The sequence below is a fragment of the Asterias amurensis genome, chromosome 21, assembly GCF_032118995.1.
Source record: "Asterias amurensis chromosome 21, ASM3211899v1".
Lineage (NCBI taxonomy): Eukaryota > Metazoa > Echinodermata > Asteroidea > Forcipulatida > Asteriidae > Asterias > Asterias amurensis.
In genome coordinates, this window is record NC_092668.1 from 14,095,637 (window position 1) to 14,111,995 (window position 16,359).

At 40.9% G+C, this 16,359-nt stretch overlaps 1 protein-coding gene across 4 annotated transcripts in view; it reads right to left on the bottom strand.

Annotated features, from left to right (window-relative positions):
- Positions 1-492: 492 nt before the first annotated feature.
- LOC139952868 (tyrosine-protein phosphatase non-receptor type 13-like) overlaps positions 493-16,359 on the bottom strand; it is a 34,975-nt gene continuing 19,108 nt past the window's right edge. For 3 of the 4 annotated variants that reach the window (XM_071952131.1, XM_071952133.1, XM_071952130.1), the window contains 19 exons: positions 15,538-16,357; positions 14,997-15,208; positions 14,223-14,315; positions 13,550-13,861; positions 12,965-13,120; positions 12,112-12,629; positions 11,440-11,662; positions 10,680-11,231; positions 10,171-10,338; positions 9,855-9,946; positions 9,375-9,556; positions 7,874-7,996; positions 7,110-7,249; positions 6,408-6,677; positions 6,134-6,224; positions 5,614-5,822; positions 5,149-5,283; positions 4,372-4,650; positions 493-3,729 (listed from right to left, as the gene is read on the bottom strand). In XM_071952131.1, the coding sequence (XP_071808232.1) occupies positions 3,673-3,729; positions 4,372-4,650; positions 5,149-5,283; positions 5,614-5,822; positions 6,134-6,224; positions 6,408-6,677; positions 7,110-7,249; positions 7,874-7,996; positions 9,375-9,556; positions 9,855-9,946; positions 10,171-10,338; positions 10,680-11,231; positions 11,440-11,662; positions 12,112-12,629; positions 12,965-13,120; positions 13,550-13,861; positions 14,223-14,315; positions 14,997-15,208; positions 15,538-16,357 (4,632 nt within the window). In that variant the 3' untranslated portion in view covers positions 493-3,672. The remainder of the gene's footprint in view (positions 3,730-4,371; positions 4,651-5,148; positions 5,284-5,613; positions 5,823-6,133; positions 6,225-6,407; positions 6,678-7,109; positions 7,250-7,873; positions 7,997-9,374; positions 9,557-9,854; positions 9,947-10,170; positions 10,339-10,679; positions 11,232-11,439; positions 11,663-12,111; positions 12,630-12,964; positions 13,121-13,549; positions 13,862-14,222; positions 14,316-14,996; positions 15,209-15,537; positions 16,358-16,359) is intronic. The other variant, XM_071952132.1, reaches the window with a different exon arrangement.

The window sequence follows — 16,359 nt, forward strand, 5'->3', positions numbered from 1 at the left end:
TCACAATGTGAACCTTCTCTTATTGTCCAATAGGGGGCAACCCCTAATGCCTCAGAAATTGCAAATTCACTAAAAGCTATGAAGCACGAAAAAAAAAGTTGCTTATCAAATATTAAAAAAATGAATGGCAACAGTGTAACATTTATGGGGTTTCGGCCCAATTTCATAAAACTGCTTTATTTAAGCAGAAATAGGAGGCCTACTTATTAAACATTTTGCTTGAAAATGCAACAACCTGTTTACTTCAAATTTTGCCTGTAAACATTTTCAGGCAAAACTTGATAAGACGGCCTATATACAAGGCTATGCCTTGTTGCATTTTAGTTAAAATTTGATGAGTGCTTATTGCATTTCAGGCAAAATTTGATTTTGAAGTACAAGGCTACTTGTGTACTTATCAAAGGCCTTGTGTTTTTATTGGATTGTAGCAAATTGTTTGCAAAGTGCAAGGCCTTGAAGGAAAAAATGCAAACTTTACATTTTGTTCAAACATTAGTTTTCCTCACCTGGTTTATTTTGAAAATATTCAAAAAAGTCTTAGGCCAATAACATGAGACTTAAAGTAGATATTATTTACAATGGAAAGTAGCCAGCCACAAATGTTATATCAAATCATTAAGGAAAAATTAATTAATAAAGAAGAAAATTCATGTAAATCACAAACGATTGAATACATAACTTACAAAGTACATATACAAATTAATTAATGTAAAACCGCACACTTAACAGTACTGGAAATAACAATCTGTACAAGGCACAATTAATTGATATTTTCGGACAACAATAATAATAATAATAATAAATGAATCAAAGATTCCTCTATGCGCCTAACAATAAAAACTAAAAGGCTAAACAAAAACAAGACTCAAACTATATAGATATAAATCAGTTATAAACAAGCAAAAAGATTCAAGCAATAGCCACTCTGAATCTGAAATAATAAAATACAGGAAAACAGAAATACTTCCAACAGAATTTAAAAGATATTATTTTCAAAACTTGGTTGTTGTGACGACCTATTTCCAAAGATCAAGGGGCATTAATTTACCCTGTAAATAGGAACCTTGGGCTCATGAAAATAAACAGAGGGGGCTCAGCAGAGGGAACCCCCCCCCCCCCCAAACAGAAGATTGTATCATGCACAACATTTTGTCAGACTTTAGTCTGATTTGTAGTTTGTCGTATTTGCTCTAACAAAATAAGTAAAACTGTGTTTCACAATTTCACACCAATCTTCCATAAAATGTATTGCTAATATAAAAACCACTCCATCAACATTATGAAAAACAAATCCAATACAAAGGCCCAATCTCATACAGAGCTGCATTAAATCAACACAAAGTAGCTAAGCACAACATTATGCTTAACAGAATAAAGTTACCAGCCAAACTACAAGTCACATGAACATAAAGGGACTGGTATCCTGCTTGTTGAAGCCACTCTATGAAGATTGACCCAGTACTTGGTACTACTTGGTGATTAAAAGTCTCAGCCTCACTTTCAAAATACATAACTTAAAAATTAGCAATCTTGTCAAATACTTTCTTAAAAATATATTGTTATATCAAGACAATCTATCAGTTGAATACTTAAACTATATAAGATATAAATCAGTTATAAAGTACTAAAAGTATCTACGTATGTGTTATACAAGTATAAAATAGGAATAGAATACGGAATATTTGAATAACACTCCGGCACTTTTAAAAAAAAACGCTGCAACCGTTTTTTTTTTAAGAATCAGACATTTCTGACGACTCTAAACCCTGTCATTACAAACTTATATTTGTTTGTACAAAATGAAAACAATTGTTCGCAGTGCTTTGTAAGGACACTCAATGACTATTGGTAGTCTCAAAGCCAACTGGCCCATGCCACAAAACACCACAAGTCAACAACAGACCTGAAATTTCATCTTTAAACGGGCAAGGCTATTTTCACCACGCCACAGGCACTTTCAAAGCTAGTTGTGTTTTGTTCTTCTCTAAAACGAATATAAATCCATCAATGTTTCACTATGCATTGACCAAAACTATGATAGATCTAAACAAAAGAACGATGCAGCAAATGCTAACAAAAACATCAAGCTTACAAGGAATGTTCAAATAGCATAAATTCCAAATAAAAAATCTCAACTCTTTCATGATGGTAAAATCAACGTACAATCTGCCAGGAGAATTCCACAACAAACATTATATTAAAAACAAATTTCGTACTAACAAACATGATTACAAACAGTGTTGTTCAGGAATTCAGCTAAGTTAAATGTAACAACTCTGCTTACCACAGAATTCTGCGCTTAGAATCACACATTCTAGCGGACATCGTAAGCACAGAACTCTGTGCTAAGCAGAAATAATAACTTGGTCCCACATCGGCTGATTTCTTTATTTTAAAAATTAAAAAATACAGAACAAAGTTTTGCTGTGCCTGGCGCTTTAAACTTTTCATCAAACTGCAGTTAAAAGCCTATTTTTTTTTCTTTTAAAAATATTTACAACTTGAAGTGAAATGTCCCACAACACTACAAGGCAAGAATATAATACAATAAATAGCATTGCAATGGCAGGAATATGAAAATAAAACAAGCAGTTATAAATGGTTAGTAATCAAACTTAAAATCAAATCTAAAAAATTAATCATACTGAAATTAAGTTTAGTCAAACGAAACAAAAAAGGACAAGATTAAAATGAACTTTCTTTACCAAGTTCTATTTCTGAATTTGTAACTGTACATCATCTCCAAATTTCAAGACATGGTAAATCATAGGTTTTTTGGAAGAGTACAATCATCCCAAGTTATTAAATTAAGGGCTGAATGACAAAGAATTAACTCAAGCGGGATTTGAACATGCGAGTTCCAGATTAATATTTTAATACTTTTTAAAATACCACTTAATAAGAGACAATTATTTCATCTTTTTCATTCTTTTTTTTTTCATGGTGGCATGATATGAATTTTCACAAATTTGAATTTGAATTTTTGATTTTGGCAAAAAGGAATGGATGGATTAAGTAAAAGATATTTAAGTACAGAATAATTTAGTTCGGCAAAGAAACTGATTTACTATGAAAATCCAATTTGCTGGGTCTAATTTGCACTTCATTTTTCTTGGATCAAGAAAATACGGACGGAGTTTATATTATTACTATTATTGGTTTATTAATAACCATACACTAAAAGCTTAAGGCTGAATTGTATAAAACACATTATTTATTTCACTTTTAATAAATAGTTAAATTTGTAACAATTAATGCTTTATTTATTATTGAAGTAAGAAGAAAAAAGTTTGCGTCAAGGAGTAAGAAGTACGTGCAAACAAAAATAAATAAAAGCGCTGTTGATAAGTAAAGTGGAGTACGAACACGCGAAAGCAAAAAGTTCTTATTTTGTGAAATGCATGTGACGTAAATGTGGATTCCCTGATTTCGTAAGCCCCGATTATTTGCCAACAGTAAGCAGATCTAATCACATTTGAACTATGAGTGTGGCTAGAACTAGTAAAACACAACATAACGTTCTCCTTATTTCATCCATAAAACGGTTACCAGGGTATCTGCTGAGTGCATCTTTAAAAAAGTCACTTAACTACTTTATGAACCAAACAGGGCCATCTAGTGTTCATGATTACAGCGCCCTCTAGTGTTCTTGATCGCTCAGTGTTTTCCTCCTTATATGAGTGTCTTGAGTAGCTCAATGGCCGCCTTGTAGCAGAATAAATACTGGTCCTGTCAAGACAGAGAGAAAAAAACAATCAACTTCAATTCCCTTGAGCCTAACCTTCCAGGGGTGGAGTTCACAAAGAGTTAAGACAAGTCTTATCTTGAGTTAGGATGAGTTACTTGCCCTAACTTTTTAGGACTAGCCTTATTTTTAATTTTTTTCAATATCTCCTACGACTAGTCCTAAGTCACGTCTAGTCCCCTAACTCTTTGTGAAATCTACTCCAGAACCCATCAAAATCACACTGCATGTTTTGTTTGATTATGTTGGACTAGGGACTGCACTGGGAAACTGATTATGCTTAGCATGGGATCAGGCATAACGCCATACCGTGTGGTGTTGGAATGAAGACCAACAAGCGTGACTTGGCATAATTTCATACAGTTGCTTAAGCACAAAACGTAGCTAAGCATAGCAACATATGCTTACCAGATTAAGTTTACCAGCCAAAATACCATGTACAATTTGTGACTGGTATCCTGCTCATTTCTGTTAGGCAGGCAAACTGTTTAGCAACATTTCCAGCTTAAGCAGCTCTATGAAATTGAATCCTGTTAACAAAAAGCCAGTTTGAACCATGTGAGCTGTTGGTATCGTAGCAGATTGTATTGCATCGGGGATAAAGATAAAACTAAAACCCCACTGACCTTCGTCTGAATCATGCCCTGTCGTTGAGATCTCAACCCTCTCACTATGTCTCCAATCTTGAACGTCTCATCCCGATCAATCAGCCCCATCATGGCGTCAATGGTGATCAGAGTACCGGTACGGCCAATCCCCGCGCTGCAGTGAACTATGATAGGTCCGTTGGCGTGGATCTTACGCATGTACTTTATGTAGCGGAGAAGCGGGACTGATGATGGAGGGACACCATGGTCGGTCCAGGTAGTGAAGTTGAGATGAGTCACAAAGTGGATGGTATTGGTCTAAAAGAAAACAAATATTAAAAAAATAAATGTAGGCAGGATTTTACGAACTATTTTGTTTAATGCTGTAAATACTGATTAAACTTGGGTGTGATCCCTGGCTACATGGCAGTTAACGGCTGCCTGTCTTCTGACTGGCACCCCTAAAAAAAATGATTGACAAAATAGGGAGAGCGCCAACAAAGGGCAAGATAACTGAGTTGGTGGAGCGCTGGCACGTTAATTCTAAGGTGGTTGGTTCAAATCCTGCTCTTGTCAATTCTTCTTTGTTCAAACCCCAAATTATAAACTGATTTGAATCATGAAGTTAAAGGTAGTAGTTTGCTAAGTCTAAACCAAAGATCGTTTCAAATTAAGAAATAAATATTTGTGACGTTTCAAAATGCCTCTCTATGTCCACCATGTCCACTGTAATATGTTTGAATACGTCCCCACCAGCACAATCTCTCAGTGGCTTACTCTATTCCAAATCCCCACAAAAGAGAAAAATTTCAATACCTTAGTATCACTCATGGATATTTTCCGGATGTCAAAGTTGTCCAATGTCTGCATACTGTCGAGTCTCAGCTGGTATCGCCCGGCTACCATCATAGGCGTCTCCATGGAATCCGGCCAATAGTGGTCACACTTTACCTGGTCATGTGACGAGAAAGGACCAATCAGTAAAAGTTCTCAGAACGAAAAGCATGCAGGGTTATGAAATTGTTGATAAGCAAATTTGCATAAAACATGCATAAAATACAAGCTTCCCAACAAAGGGAGAGAGAACCCACGGTTTATGATCAAGTTATGCTACATTCCAAAATTGCTCAACAAATGTTTTTCGCTTAGCAACTTTTAGCAGCTAGCCAGTCATACAGTAAATTTCACTTTGTATTTTGATTGGTGACCTGTTTCTCTGAAGCAAGACTCACTTCTGAAGTAGAACAATCGGCAGTATAAATCCTGATGCATCTATCTTACCTTGCCGCTCTCTACCGCTTGTGTCACCATGGCGATGACATCTGACCTCTGCTCCCAAACCATCTGCCAGAAGTCTCCGTTGGTCTGGGGGAGTGGTCCCTGACAGGCGATGTAGCGGTACATATCTTTACCCACTTGGACGTTGATGAAGTTGGCGTTGATGTAATCAGCGTTTCCGGCATATTGGATAACAACTCTCGTCTTATCATCTGCAAAACAAACCGAACAAAATTGTTTTGAATGTTTGAGACAATCGCTTTCACATTGAAGATTGATCTTAAGTGCAATTTAACTGCTAGGCAAAGTATGATGTCATAATACAAGTCACTATGGTGATACTGACAACACATCTTGAGACGATGAGGAGACCAAACCTGCTCTTCTCAGAGCCAACACTCCACAAAAGAGATTTACACAGTAGTATCCGCAAGTTTTGAGAAGTTCTTTGTGAAATCGATCCTAGCAGATTTTCTAGAAGGATTAATAGCAAAAGGTTTCATCACTGCAGATGTATACTCACATGGCACGACGTTCCTGTACCGATTCTTGTCCTTGTTGTTTGGTCTCTTCGCTTCCTCGCAATTATCCGTTATTTTAACATTACGTAACATCTGTAGAACAGTAAAACAGTGAAAACAGTCATTCAAAAACTTAATTGCGTTTTAGTAAAAAAGGTACAAAGAATCAAGTTCCTCACAAAGTAGTAAATGGAAAGAATTTGTAAATCTGTATCTTGGGTATGAGTAGTGAGGCCTGAGATTTCGTTTCTACAACGAAAAGAATAAAACGCAAACCTTAAACTCCTCAGCAGGGTCCTGCTTGTCCATCTGCTTCTGCAACGTCGCGATAAGGCTCCTCAACTGCCGTCCCGAATAGCGCCCTCCTACGGAGGGTCTGACCAGCGCAGTGCGTCGCAGCTCACCATCGCTGATGACGCTCAGGATCTTGTGGCTGGGCGTGGCCCGTGGGGTTGGGGTGTGGCCGTGATCGGTGGAGAGAGGAATGTCGGTGTCTGATCCCCAGGAGCTTGAGTCGTCGCTGTCGGGTAGCATCTGACCTCGAGCCTTCGGGGGAACCGAAAAAATAAATCAGTTGCTTACTTTTAGTACTAAAGAACATGTACAACATATAAAATTACCAACAACAAAAAGGTTAATTTAAACCTGATAACTTATTGCTTAAAGTTCATAATCAGCTTCCAATTGGCACCTAAAAGTATGGGTCCTGGCAGGGGAGTTTTAGCTCTACTGTTTCTGTTCAGCAGAGTGTGGGTTCGAGTCCCGGTCTTGACCTTTGTTTCCTTGAGCAAGACACTTATTGCTGGAACTTAAAGCTTTACGCCCAACGTGTTATTATGCATGAAGGATGAGAGGGCGACTCAAAACCACACAACACCAGTGCTTTAGTCCAGTAAACTTGACCGGTTGACTTATTTCCATTTCATGACAGTATTACCGAAAACTTCAGGGAGAAGCGCAATGCCAAAAACTACCTACCTTCAATGCTTGGCCAAACTTCACGGCAGCATTAATGCCTCTACTCTCGGATGTGGAGCGACTCTCTTTGTGGTTTGAATGAGCGTTGGAGTCATTGGGGAGATCCATAGTAGAGTTCATATCATCGTCCGTGTCATGACCTTTAAGAGTCACATGATGAATAATTAACTGTTACTAGACTGTGATTGGTTTAGTTATAGTCACATGATGAATAATTAACTGTTATTAGACTGTGATTGGGTAAGCTTTCTACAAGAAGCTAACTGATTTGGTAATCAGTTCAAATACCAAAACCCTAAAACATTTCAAAAAATAAACAGAAACACAATTGACTGTACCTTAACCCTTTACAGACCATTAAATGCACAACAAAATAACAAAAGAAAAAAACAAAAATTGTGTGGTGCGTGTGTGGTGCAACAGTCATAACGATGCAAACTAAATGTAATTTTTGGTTGGTCCCTTATTTCTGCTAAGCAATACTTTTCTGTGCTTAGCAAGTTTTTGTGCCTACAGGCTTTATAAAACTGGGCCCAGGTCACACCATTTTGTTGTCTTTCCATATATTTCAGTTGGCAAGGTATGTGGTAGCACCATGTGTAAATCTTTTTTAAATAGTTTAGATAAATTACGTTTTCTTATAGGGAGGTGGCGGAGGGGAATAAAGGGCCTGAAATTGTTCCTTTCTGAGAAGAGTGGAGGCGTTAGGGAAGGAGGGGGCAGCACATACCAACTTTTAAGACCCGCTTTCTCCTTAGATTTACCTGAGACGTAGCCAGTACGGAAACCGGGCGGAGGAGGTGTAATAGCAATGGAAGACACACCACCAATAGGCAACGAGTAAGAGTCAAAGTTGAGACTTGTGCTTATATCAAACTCGGACAGATCTGCATGCACACCGTGTGGAGTGTGGTGATGGGGGGTATAGGGGTGGAAGGAGGGGATATACCAAGGGGTTGTGATGAATTGGTGGGGAATTTGTGGGTGGGGTGTTAGTTTGTGGCACCGAGGCAAATGTGAGAATGTATAGTGACGTTGAAGTGGTGTTGGTGTGGATTGAAGTGAAGGGGTAGGGGTGGAAGGAGCGGGGTGTACCATGGGGGTAGTGATGAATTGGTGGGGAATTTGTGGGTGGGGTGTTAGTTTGTGGCAATGAGGCAAATGTGAGAATGTATAGTGACGTTGAAGTGGTGTTGGTGTGGATTGAAGTGAAGGGGTAGGGGTGGAAGGAGCGGGGTGTACCATGGGGGTTGTGATGAATTGGTGGGGAATTTGTGGGTGGGGTGTTAGTTTGTGGCACCGAGGCAAATGTGAGGATGTATAGTGACGTTGAGGTGGTGTTGGTGTGGATTGAAGTGAAGGGGTAGGGGTGGAAGTAGCAATGGGGGTAATGAGTTGTTTGTGGGGGTCAATGATAGTGATGAAGTTGGGGGTGTTAGGATGTGGCACCAAGTCCAATGTGAGGATGTATAGTGGCGTTGAGGTGGTGTTGGTGTGGATTGAAGTGAAGGGGTAGGGGTGGAAGTAGCAATGGGGGTAATGAGTTGTTTGTGGGGGTCAATGATAGTGATGAAGTTGGGGGTGTTAGGATGTGGCACCAAGTCCAATGTGAGGATGTATAGTGATGTTGGGGTGGTGTTAAGATAAAGGAAACGATGAAGGGATATACAACCAAGGAAGACCAGGGAAAATAATTGGACACAAAAACCAAGTAACAAAGACAGAGGCAGGAAGAGGGAGCGTTTAGATAGTATGACAAAACACCATATTAAAAACGTTCGAAAGAGAAACATCCACATGAACATTTGTAAACATAAACAACAACAAGAGGTTTGTAGAACAGGATGGCAATGAACGTTATTGAAAAGGGTGGATGACATTAATTGAAAGAATGATCAAGAATATTTATGAAAAGACGATGTGACAATGAAGGATAAAAACAAAATGTGACAAATAAAAGATTGATATCAACATACAAAGGGTAAAACAAAATGTGCAAAATATAAAATCATTAAAAACAAATTGTGCAAAATTCTTCATCAGGACGAGATAAATCACAAGTGAAAAAAGTAACATTTTATACAAACTGACAAAAATAGTAACAAAATCTAACAGCAAAAAGAGTGATTTAAAGGTGACATTAAAGTGTGGAACAAATACTTGGTGCGAAATTAAAGGTGCCCACTGGTTTGTGATATTGTGACAAACATAAAGAAACTTTCTAGTGTTTATTTTTGAAGGATTTTCTTTAAAATGTTTTTGTACCTGCGTCATCGAGCTCGGCGTCCCTAGCGGACTCGGTGTACGACTGAACCGGCGATTCTTCTTCGTTGTCGCTGTGATGAGGCAGGTTGAGGATCGGCACCGGAGATTCATGAATGAGGGGCACAGGGCGCTTTGGCTCGCTCATCTGCTGGTTGGCGATGACGGTGGATCTTGCAAGTTGCCTACAACATCATCAAGAAAAGGCAATCAACGGTCAAAATTCTCATGGATTTTGAAAGCATTATCTCGTTGGAATTTAATGGTTCAATTCAATCAAAATTCTTATGGATTTTGAAAAGCGTTATCTTGTTGGAAATGCCTGCTTTAATTCAGTCAAAATTCTTATGGAATTTTGAAAGCGTTATCTTATTTGAATTTAACTTTACAATTGAGTACCCTGATTTTACACCCTTCTGTGGGTCAAAATATTTTTAAGGTAAGAAAAGCCTATTATTTGCGGCTTTTATTTCATTTCATTACCTTGTTACAGCCAGTTTGACCACCCCTTTGCTCTTCCTCAATAGTCCGACTGCCTTATTCTGCGTCATGCCCACCAGGCTCTCTCCATTCACCTAATAGGGGAGAGGGAAAAATGAGGGGGGATACCGGTAATAGACAACTTATATCTCAACCAATCTTCTAATTTCCAATAAACATAACATCAAAGCAAGCTTTGAAAATTTCCAGGGGACTTTATTTAACTTCACTCCCATGGAGTGAGTTCTTAATTGGTCTCTACATTTTGACTCCCCTGCTCTAGTCATCGTCAGGAGACTGAACACTTTTAAGGACTAACCTGCAATAGCCGATCTCCAACTTGCATTCGACCATCCATTTCGGCAACACCTCCCGAATTCAGAGTTTTGATGAAGATGCTTGTTTTCCCGCCTTTCATTGCTCCAGTAAGGCTAAAGCCAAGGCTGCCATTGGCTGGCTTTTCAAGCTCGATCCAGATCACACCTCCCTATTGGATGAGAGAGATACATGAATATTTATGAGGACAGATACAATGATCTGATTGGTTACTTACATTAATGAAAAAAATATAAAATAGCATTTAGTAAACCCAAAGAAATTTGTGAATACATGAGTCCTTTTTGAGAACCAACTGGGGAGAAAAAGAGCTTAAAAAAATGGAACAAAAATGAAATGCCGTCAACAGAGGTAATACCCTAAGTGTGATTTTCTGAAGGGGGGGGGGAATTGGCCACTGTTAAATTGTGCTGTCCCTTAATGTATTTATCAAGATGAAAAAATCATGAATATTCATGTCGAATGTTCCATTGCATCAGAGGGTTGTCTTACCTCGGATTTGTCCACCCTTCCCTCAGAGCCTCGATCAAACTCCACCGGGGTTGTGGCCCTTTCAATGATCCCATTGCTTGCCCTGTCTACAGTCGGAGCTTCACTGGGTGTCGGCGAGTCCATGACATCCCACGATGAAACCTCGGAGGGAGCCACTTCGGGTGCAGGTGATTCCACTTCAAGAGGAGGGGGCGATAACGGGAGAGGGGGTTCTGAGTCGGGGAGGCTTGGAGGTGGACTGTCGGGTGGGGTTAGAGTTGGGGGCAGGGAAGGACTGAGGGGTGGGGTCGGCATGGGTGTGCTGCCTAGGGAGGATGGGCTCGCTGGCGGCTCATGGACATCAATCTCAGTGTCGTTTAAGAGCATACTCTGACGTTGCACTTCGGTCACCGCAACGGCTTGTACCACTTCGACATCGGGGGTCGTGTTAACCGGTGTTCCTCGGTTTTCTTTGATCTCGTCCGGTAGCGTGATGCCGTGCTCGGCTTCCAACGAGGCCAAGATGGCATCCACATCATCAAGATGTTGCTCCCTGTCACTCTCCGAAATGTCCTGCAACAACATTCCAGAGGGAGTAACCACATTAAAAATAAGGCTTGGAAAAAGTTGTAACTTTTAACATTCAAAAGAAAGTAAAATATTGTTTGGGAACATTTTGGAATGGAACTGCAAAAAAGATGCTTAGAAAGACAGCCACAATAACGGCAAAAACCCTCTTCATTGGAAATTCTTGTTAACAGCGCCCTCAATGTGAACCCACCTCCCAGTCTGTCTCTTCAGCCAGCTCCGATGACAGATCACCGAGGTCCAGATCCAGTGAGTCCATGACACCCTTCATCTCTTCCTCGACGGTCAACTCGCCATCGTCAAGATGGTAAGGGGATCGCTCTACCCTCTCAGCCCTTGAGGATAGGACCTTAGGGGAGTCTATTGAGGACATTGGGGAGGTGAGGGCCCTGGTTGGATGTACTGGTTCGCCATCCCTGGAGAGAAAGTTAAAAGTTGGGTACAATAAAAACTTAAATAAGGCAAATATACGCCTCTAACAGGAGTCAAATTCATAGCACTGCTTAACGGTAAGCAAACTTTCATGCTAACTAGAGCAGACAAATTTGCCTCTGGTGACAGTTGAGTTGACACCTCAAATCAGTTAAGTGTTACCCTCACCATGAAGTTGCCATCTGGCCTTGTGATGTCAGGCGATAACTCACAAAAATATATAGAATGTTCTTATACAAGAAATGAGTGCAGTGAGTGGAATTCAAACCCACACTCTGACGACTCAGGCACCAGAACTTAATGTCTGGTGTACAACACAGCTCGTCGGTGATTCTAAATGAAACTGCTAGTGGGCATTATTGTTCCCTTAGGATTTAATTTGTAATTTACCAAAAGTTGTGCAAATTTCTACGGGGGAGTTTTTTTCTCTCACCTTGTTAGTTTCAACTCCACCGTATTTGGCGCCACCTCAAGAAGGCGCCTAGCTTGCATCAAGCTCATCCCCCGAAGATTCTTCCCGTTGATGGCATGGATAAGATCATCAGACTGTATACTGCCCTCGCTGGCTGCAGGAAGGCCAGGTATGACATCACTCACCACAATCCCTGATTTGCCGTTTTTGAGGGTAAGAGTCAGCGAGAGCCCTAGCTGCCCCATGGGGTTACGCTGGACTCGGATGATTGGAAGTTCTCGGACGTTGACGATTGCTGTTGCGTCCGATCTTGAGGAAGTAGGCGGACTTTCGGAGAGTGGGTCGGCGAGCTTCTCATGCGGGAATGTTGGAGAGTCTGGTGGCGGGGAGGTGGGAATGGGTGGGGGGACGGGCGTGGAGATGGGTGTATCCACGGGTTGCTGGTAGCGTAGGATCTTAATGGTGACCTCCTGAGGGGTCATACGGAGGAATGAGACTGCGTCAAAGTGGCTCATGTCCAGCATGCTAGTTCCGTTGACCTGAGAGGAAATAAACCAAACCAGAATGACAAGTTGAAGAAGCCTCAAGACACGGCCCAACACCCAATTTCATAAAGCTATTAAGCAGATAATTCTGCTTGGGAAATATCTTTGCTTAGCAAGATTTGAGCTGGTTACCAGTTGCTACAATGTAAACTTTATAGAATTTTGGCTGGTGATCAGTTTCTGTTACGCAAGATTTTTCTGGAGAACAGTATTTGAATCCCACCCTTTTGTAGGGAAGCATAGCTTATCTATCATTCAAAACCACACACAGTTGATGATATTAACTAGTCACACAGTAGGAGAGGTAAATAACCTCACTTCCTACTTACATTGACAAGTTTGTCTCCCTTCTTGAGTCTACCATCTGACTTGGCTGGGTCTTGTATGATGTCCTTGACATAGCATCCACCAGAGTTGGCACCACCTGCAACTGTGAAACCTAGACCACCCCTCGCTGGCTTGGTCAGAGTCACCTCAAAGTATTCCTACAAAGAAAACGGACAGAACTTGATATACAGGTGTGCAGACATTTTCTGCTTCATATGGGAGGGTACTTTCAGCGGAATTGTTCTTTATAACTAAGGTGCTAGCAAGAGGTTGTGGGTTCGAATCCTATCAAGCTAACCACTGATTTCACAATGACTAGAATAAGTGTTGTCGTCTAGTTACTGAATCACATTTTCCTAATTTGTGTAATTTATAATCATAGACAATAAACCAATGTGTGTATGAGAGAGATTGGCTGTTGCCAGCTTGGTGTTTATATCCTCTTGTGGGAGTTTGCTGAGTTCCGCTTAAACTTGTTGTTAATCTTTGGGTGTTTTTAGTAATAAATATCTAAATGCAGGAAATTTATGTACTATTTCCAAAACCAACGGTTAAATGGAACTTATTAAAGGCTTGTGACCACTTACCCCACTCCATGTATCGCCGAGCGATTTCATTGGTGAGCCCAGACTCTCCGTCGGTGATGTCACCGGAGACCTTACATTGACCCCTGACCCCTTAGGTGTTGAACCCATAACCAGCTTGGGTAACTGAGATTCTGATGAGTGGGGTTCGGAGGTCGAAGGAGGGGGTGAGAATTGGTCCGTTGTGTCCAGGAGGGTCGGGGATAAGGGGGATGGGGGGAAGTCAAAGTCTTGGGTTTGGATCTCCTTGGTGGCTTTGGGGCTCATGGGAAGTGTTGGGCTGCTCAAGACGTGCTCAAAGTGTTTCTCATCCTCCTGGGAGGAAAATATATTAACAAATCATTCAATTCCATTAATTAAATTGACCGTGCAAGTCTCACACATTATTGAAAAAGAGAAAACAACTCAAACAGAGACAATATTTTTTCTATGAAATTAAAAAAATTTTTCTTAAAAGGACCAGTGGTTGACAACTCAACAGCTTGATCAGTATGCTCTGATCGTCTTCAGGAGGATGCATCATGTATCATAAATAAAACATTTTAAAATTACAAGATCCTTCTAAAAAAGTATTCAAAAGTAAACCAAGGATGGATAATGAAGGAACCTTTTGGAAGGTGGGCGTGGGAAAAGAACCACACCTTTTGAAAGGTTGGGGGTGCGGGTTGGAACGAACCTTAAGGGTGATAAGATCAAGTTCTTCATCGCTGGGTCGGCAGAGAAGTAGACGGACATCTTGAGGAGCTCCTCTGAGAACAGCAACCGTGTCCTAAGAAGAATAAACAGACAAAAAACAGCTTGTAATCAGTAAGGAGCAAAGAGTGGAGGTATAACAGGATTGGTTAAGAGGGGAAAAAATGGTTTAGTTTTAGTTCAACAGCTTATTTCTTATGAAGTTGCAAAATAAAGTATATAACTGAGCAGAGTCTTTCTCAAAGGCTTTCTTTTTTTCAATGTTATTCTTTTTAGCTTTTCAGGGTCGAAATGTCGGGCCATTCACTATTTGTTTGGTAATTATACCATAGGTCCTTTTGGTTGGTAAGCAGTTTGCAACAGCTTATTCTATTTTCTTATTGTAATGAGAAAATAGAATTAGCTGTTATGCTTCATCAATGTATTGCTGGACGGCCCATACCAACAACAGAAGTTTAGTGAGCAAAGAGGAGGTATTTTTTTACAGGATTAGTATAAAAACACATTCTTTAATTGTAGCTTTACTGATTTTGAAGTTCATTCTAGACCTTTTTTGGGCTGTGAAATATTTCCCTCCAAAATGAAGACATATACAAAAAAACTGTATCTGAACTCCCCTTATTAAAAGCAAAACAGCTGATTTCAGTTGTTAACGAAAATTAAGGACAATGTGTGTATCTCATAACTTCAAGTTTCTTTTCCAACGACATACTGAATTTCTGAACTCTGTGAAAGCTCAACGAACACAAGTTCTTACCGCATGGGTCAAATGATAAACCGGCTCTTCATTAACAGTCAAGATAACGTCTCCTTCCTCGACGAGACCACTAGCCGAGGCTCTCTGACCAGCAAAGACTTTCTTGATACGGAGCAGACACATCTTGGGATCTTTGTGGATTCCCCTCCCACCTTGTATACTGAAGCCGAGACCTTGGGTACCCTTGGAAAGTTGGACCTCAAAACAGTTCTCTGCAGAGGAAAAAGTTCAAGAGAATTCTCTTAAAAGACTACTCCCAATTTCATGAAGCAAAAAATACTGCTTGTGTGAAATTTCTTTGCTCAGCAAAAATTAAGAGGGCCACCAGTCACAACAATGTAAACCTGGCACCCCTAAACAAAGATATTGACTAATAGGGAGACCACTAGCATAAGGCTAGATAGCTCATTTGGTAGAGAACTGGTATGTTAAACTGGAGGCTGAAGGTTCTTGTAAATTGTTCCTTGTTCAAACAAAAATTATGCATTGTAAATCTAACATCTTCACGATTAATATTTTTATCAAAACAAATTTTGCTAACCTGGAGTGACATAAGGAAGGTCTGGAAGCTCAATGTTGTTTTCTAATCCCATCGTTGAGATCATCGTCTGAGTCAGAGTGAGCGCTCCGACGCTCATCTCAGACATCGGCGAGTGCCTCGAGTCATCCGGTAAGTTCAGACCATCATGACCAATGATCAACGGCGGCAGATCAGGAGTGGGGCTACGGCTGGATTGGACATCACTGGGGAGAGGGAGAGAACCGTCGAGTGACGGAAACGGTGATTGTGAGTCGTTGCCGGACGGGCTGGCGGGTTCAGCCGGGGATGACACGATGAGGGCGGTGTTGATATCGGGGAGGTTGGGCGATTTCGCGCTTAGAACAGTCCCGTCAGGGGCTAGTGAGTCATGCATGATAGCTGACGGCATCATATAATCACCATCACTCAGAAACTCATGATCTTGTAATGAGCGACCGTCCAGCGATGGCGATCGTGATCGGTACTCCGTTGATGGCGTCAGTGACCGTTCATCATCCTCGGTCCACTGCCCAACGCTTGACCGCTGATCGTCCGTGCTGTGTTCCATGATCGGGGCGCTGCTGCGGAACGAGGCCGCCTTGGATCCCCACATCCCTTTCTCAAGGCTACTGGTTGGGGTATTACGCCAGTCTAGATGAGCGGTTGGGGTAAGGGTGTCGGCCTCGCGGGTACTGAGGACCGGAGAGGCTATCTCGGGGTCGAAGGGAACCCCCATGATGGAGTGATCACTGGGGAGGGGAGACTCTGACCCTGTGCTGCTTCCTTGGGGATCATCGCTCTCAGCCTCGCTCAGCGGGGCTGAATCTGGAAGCTCAAAATCCT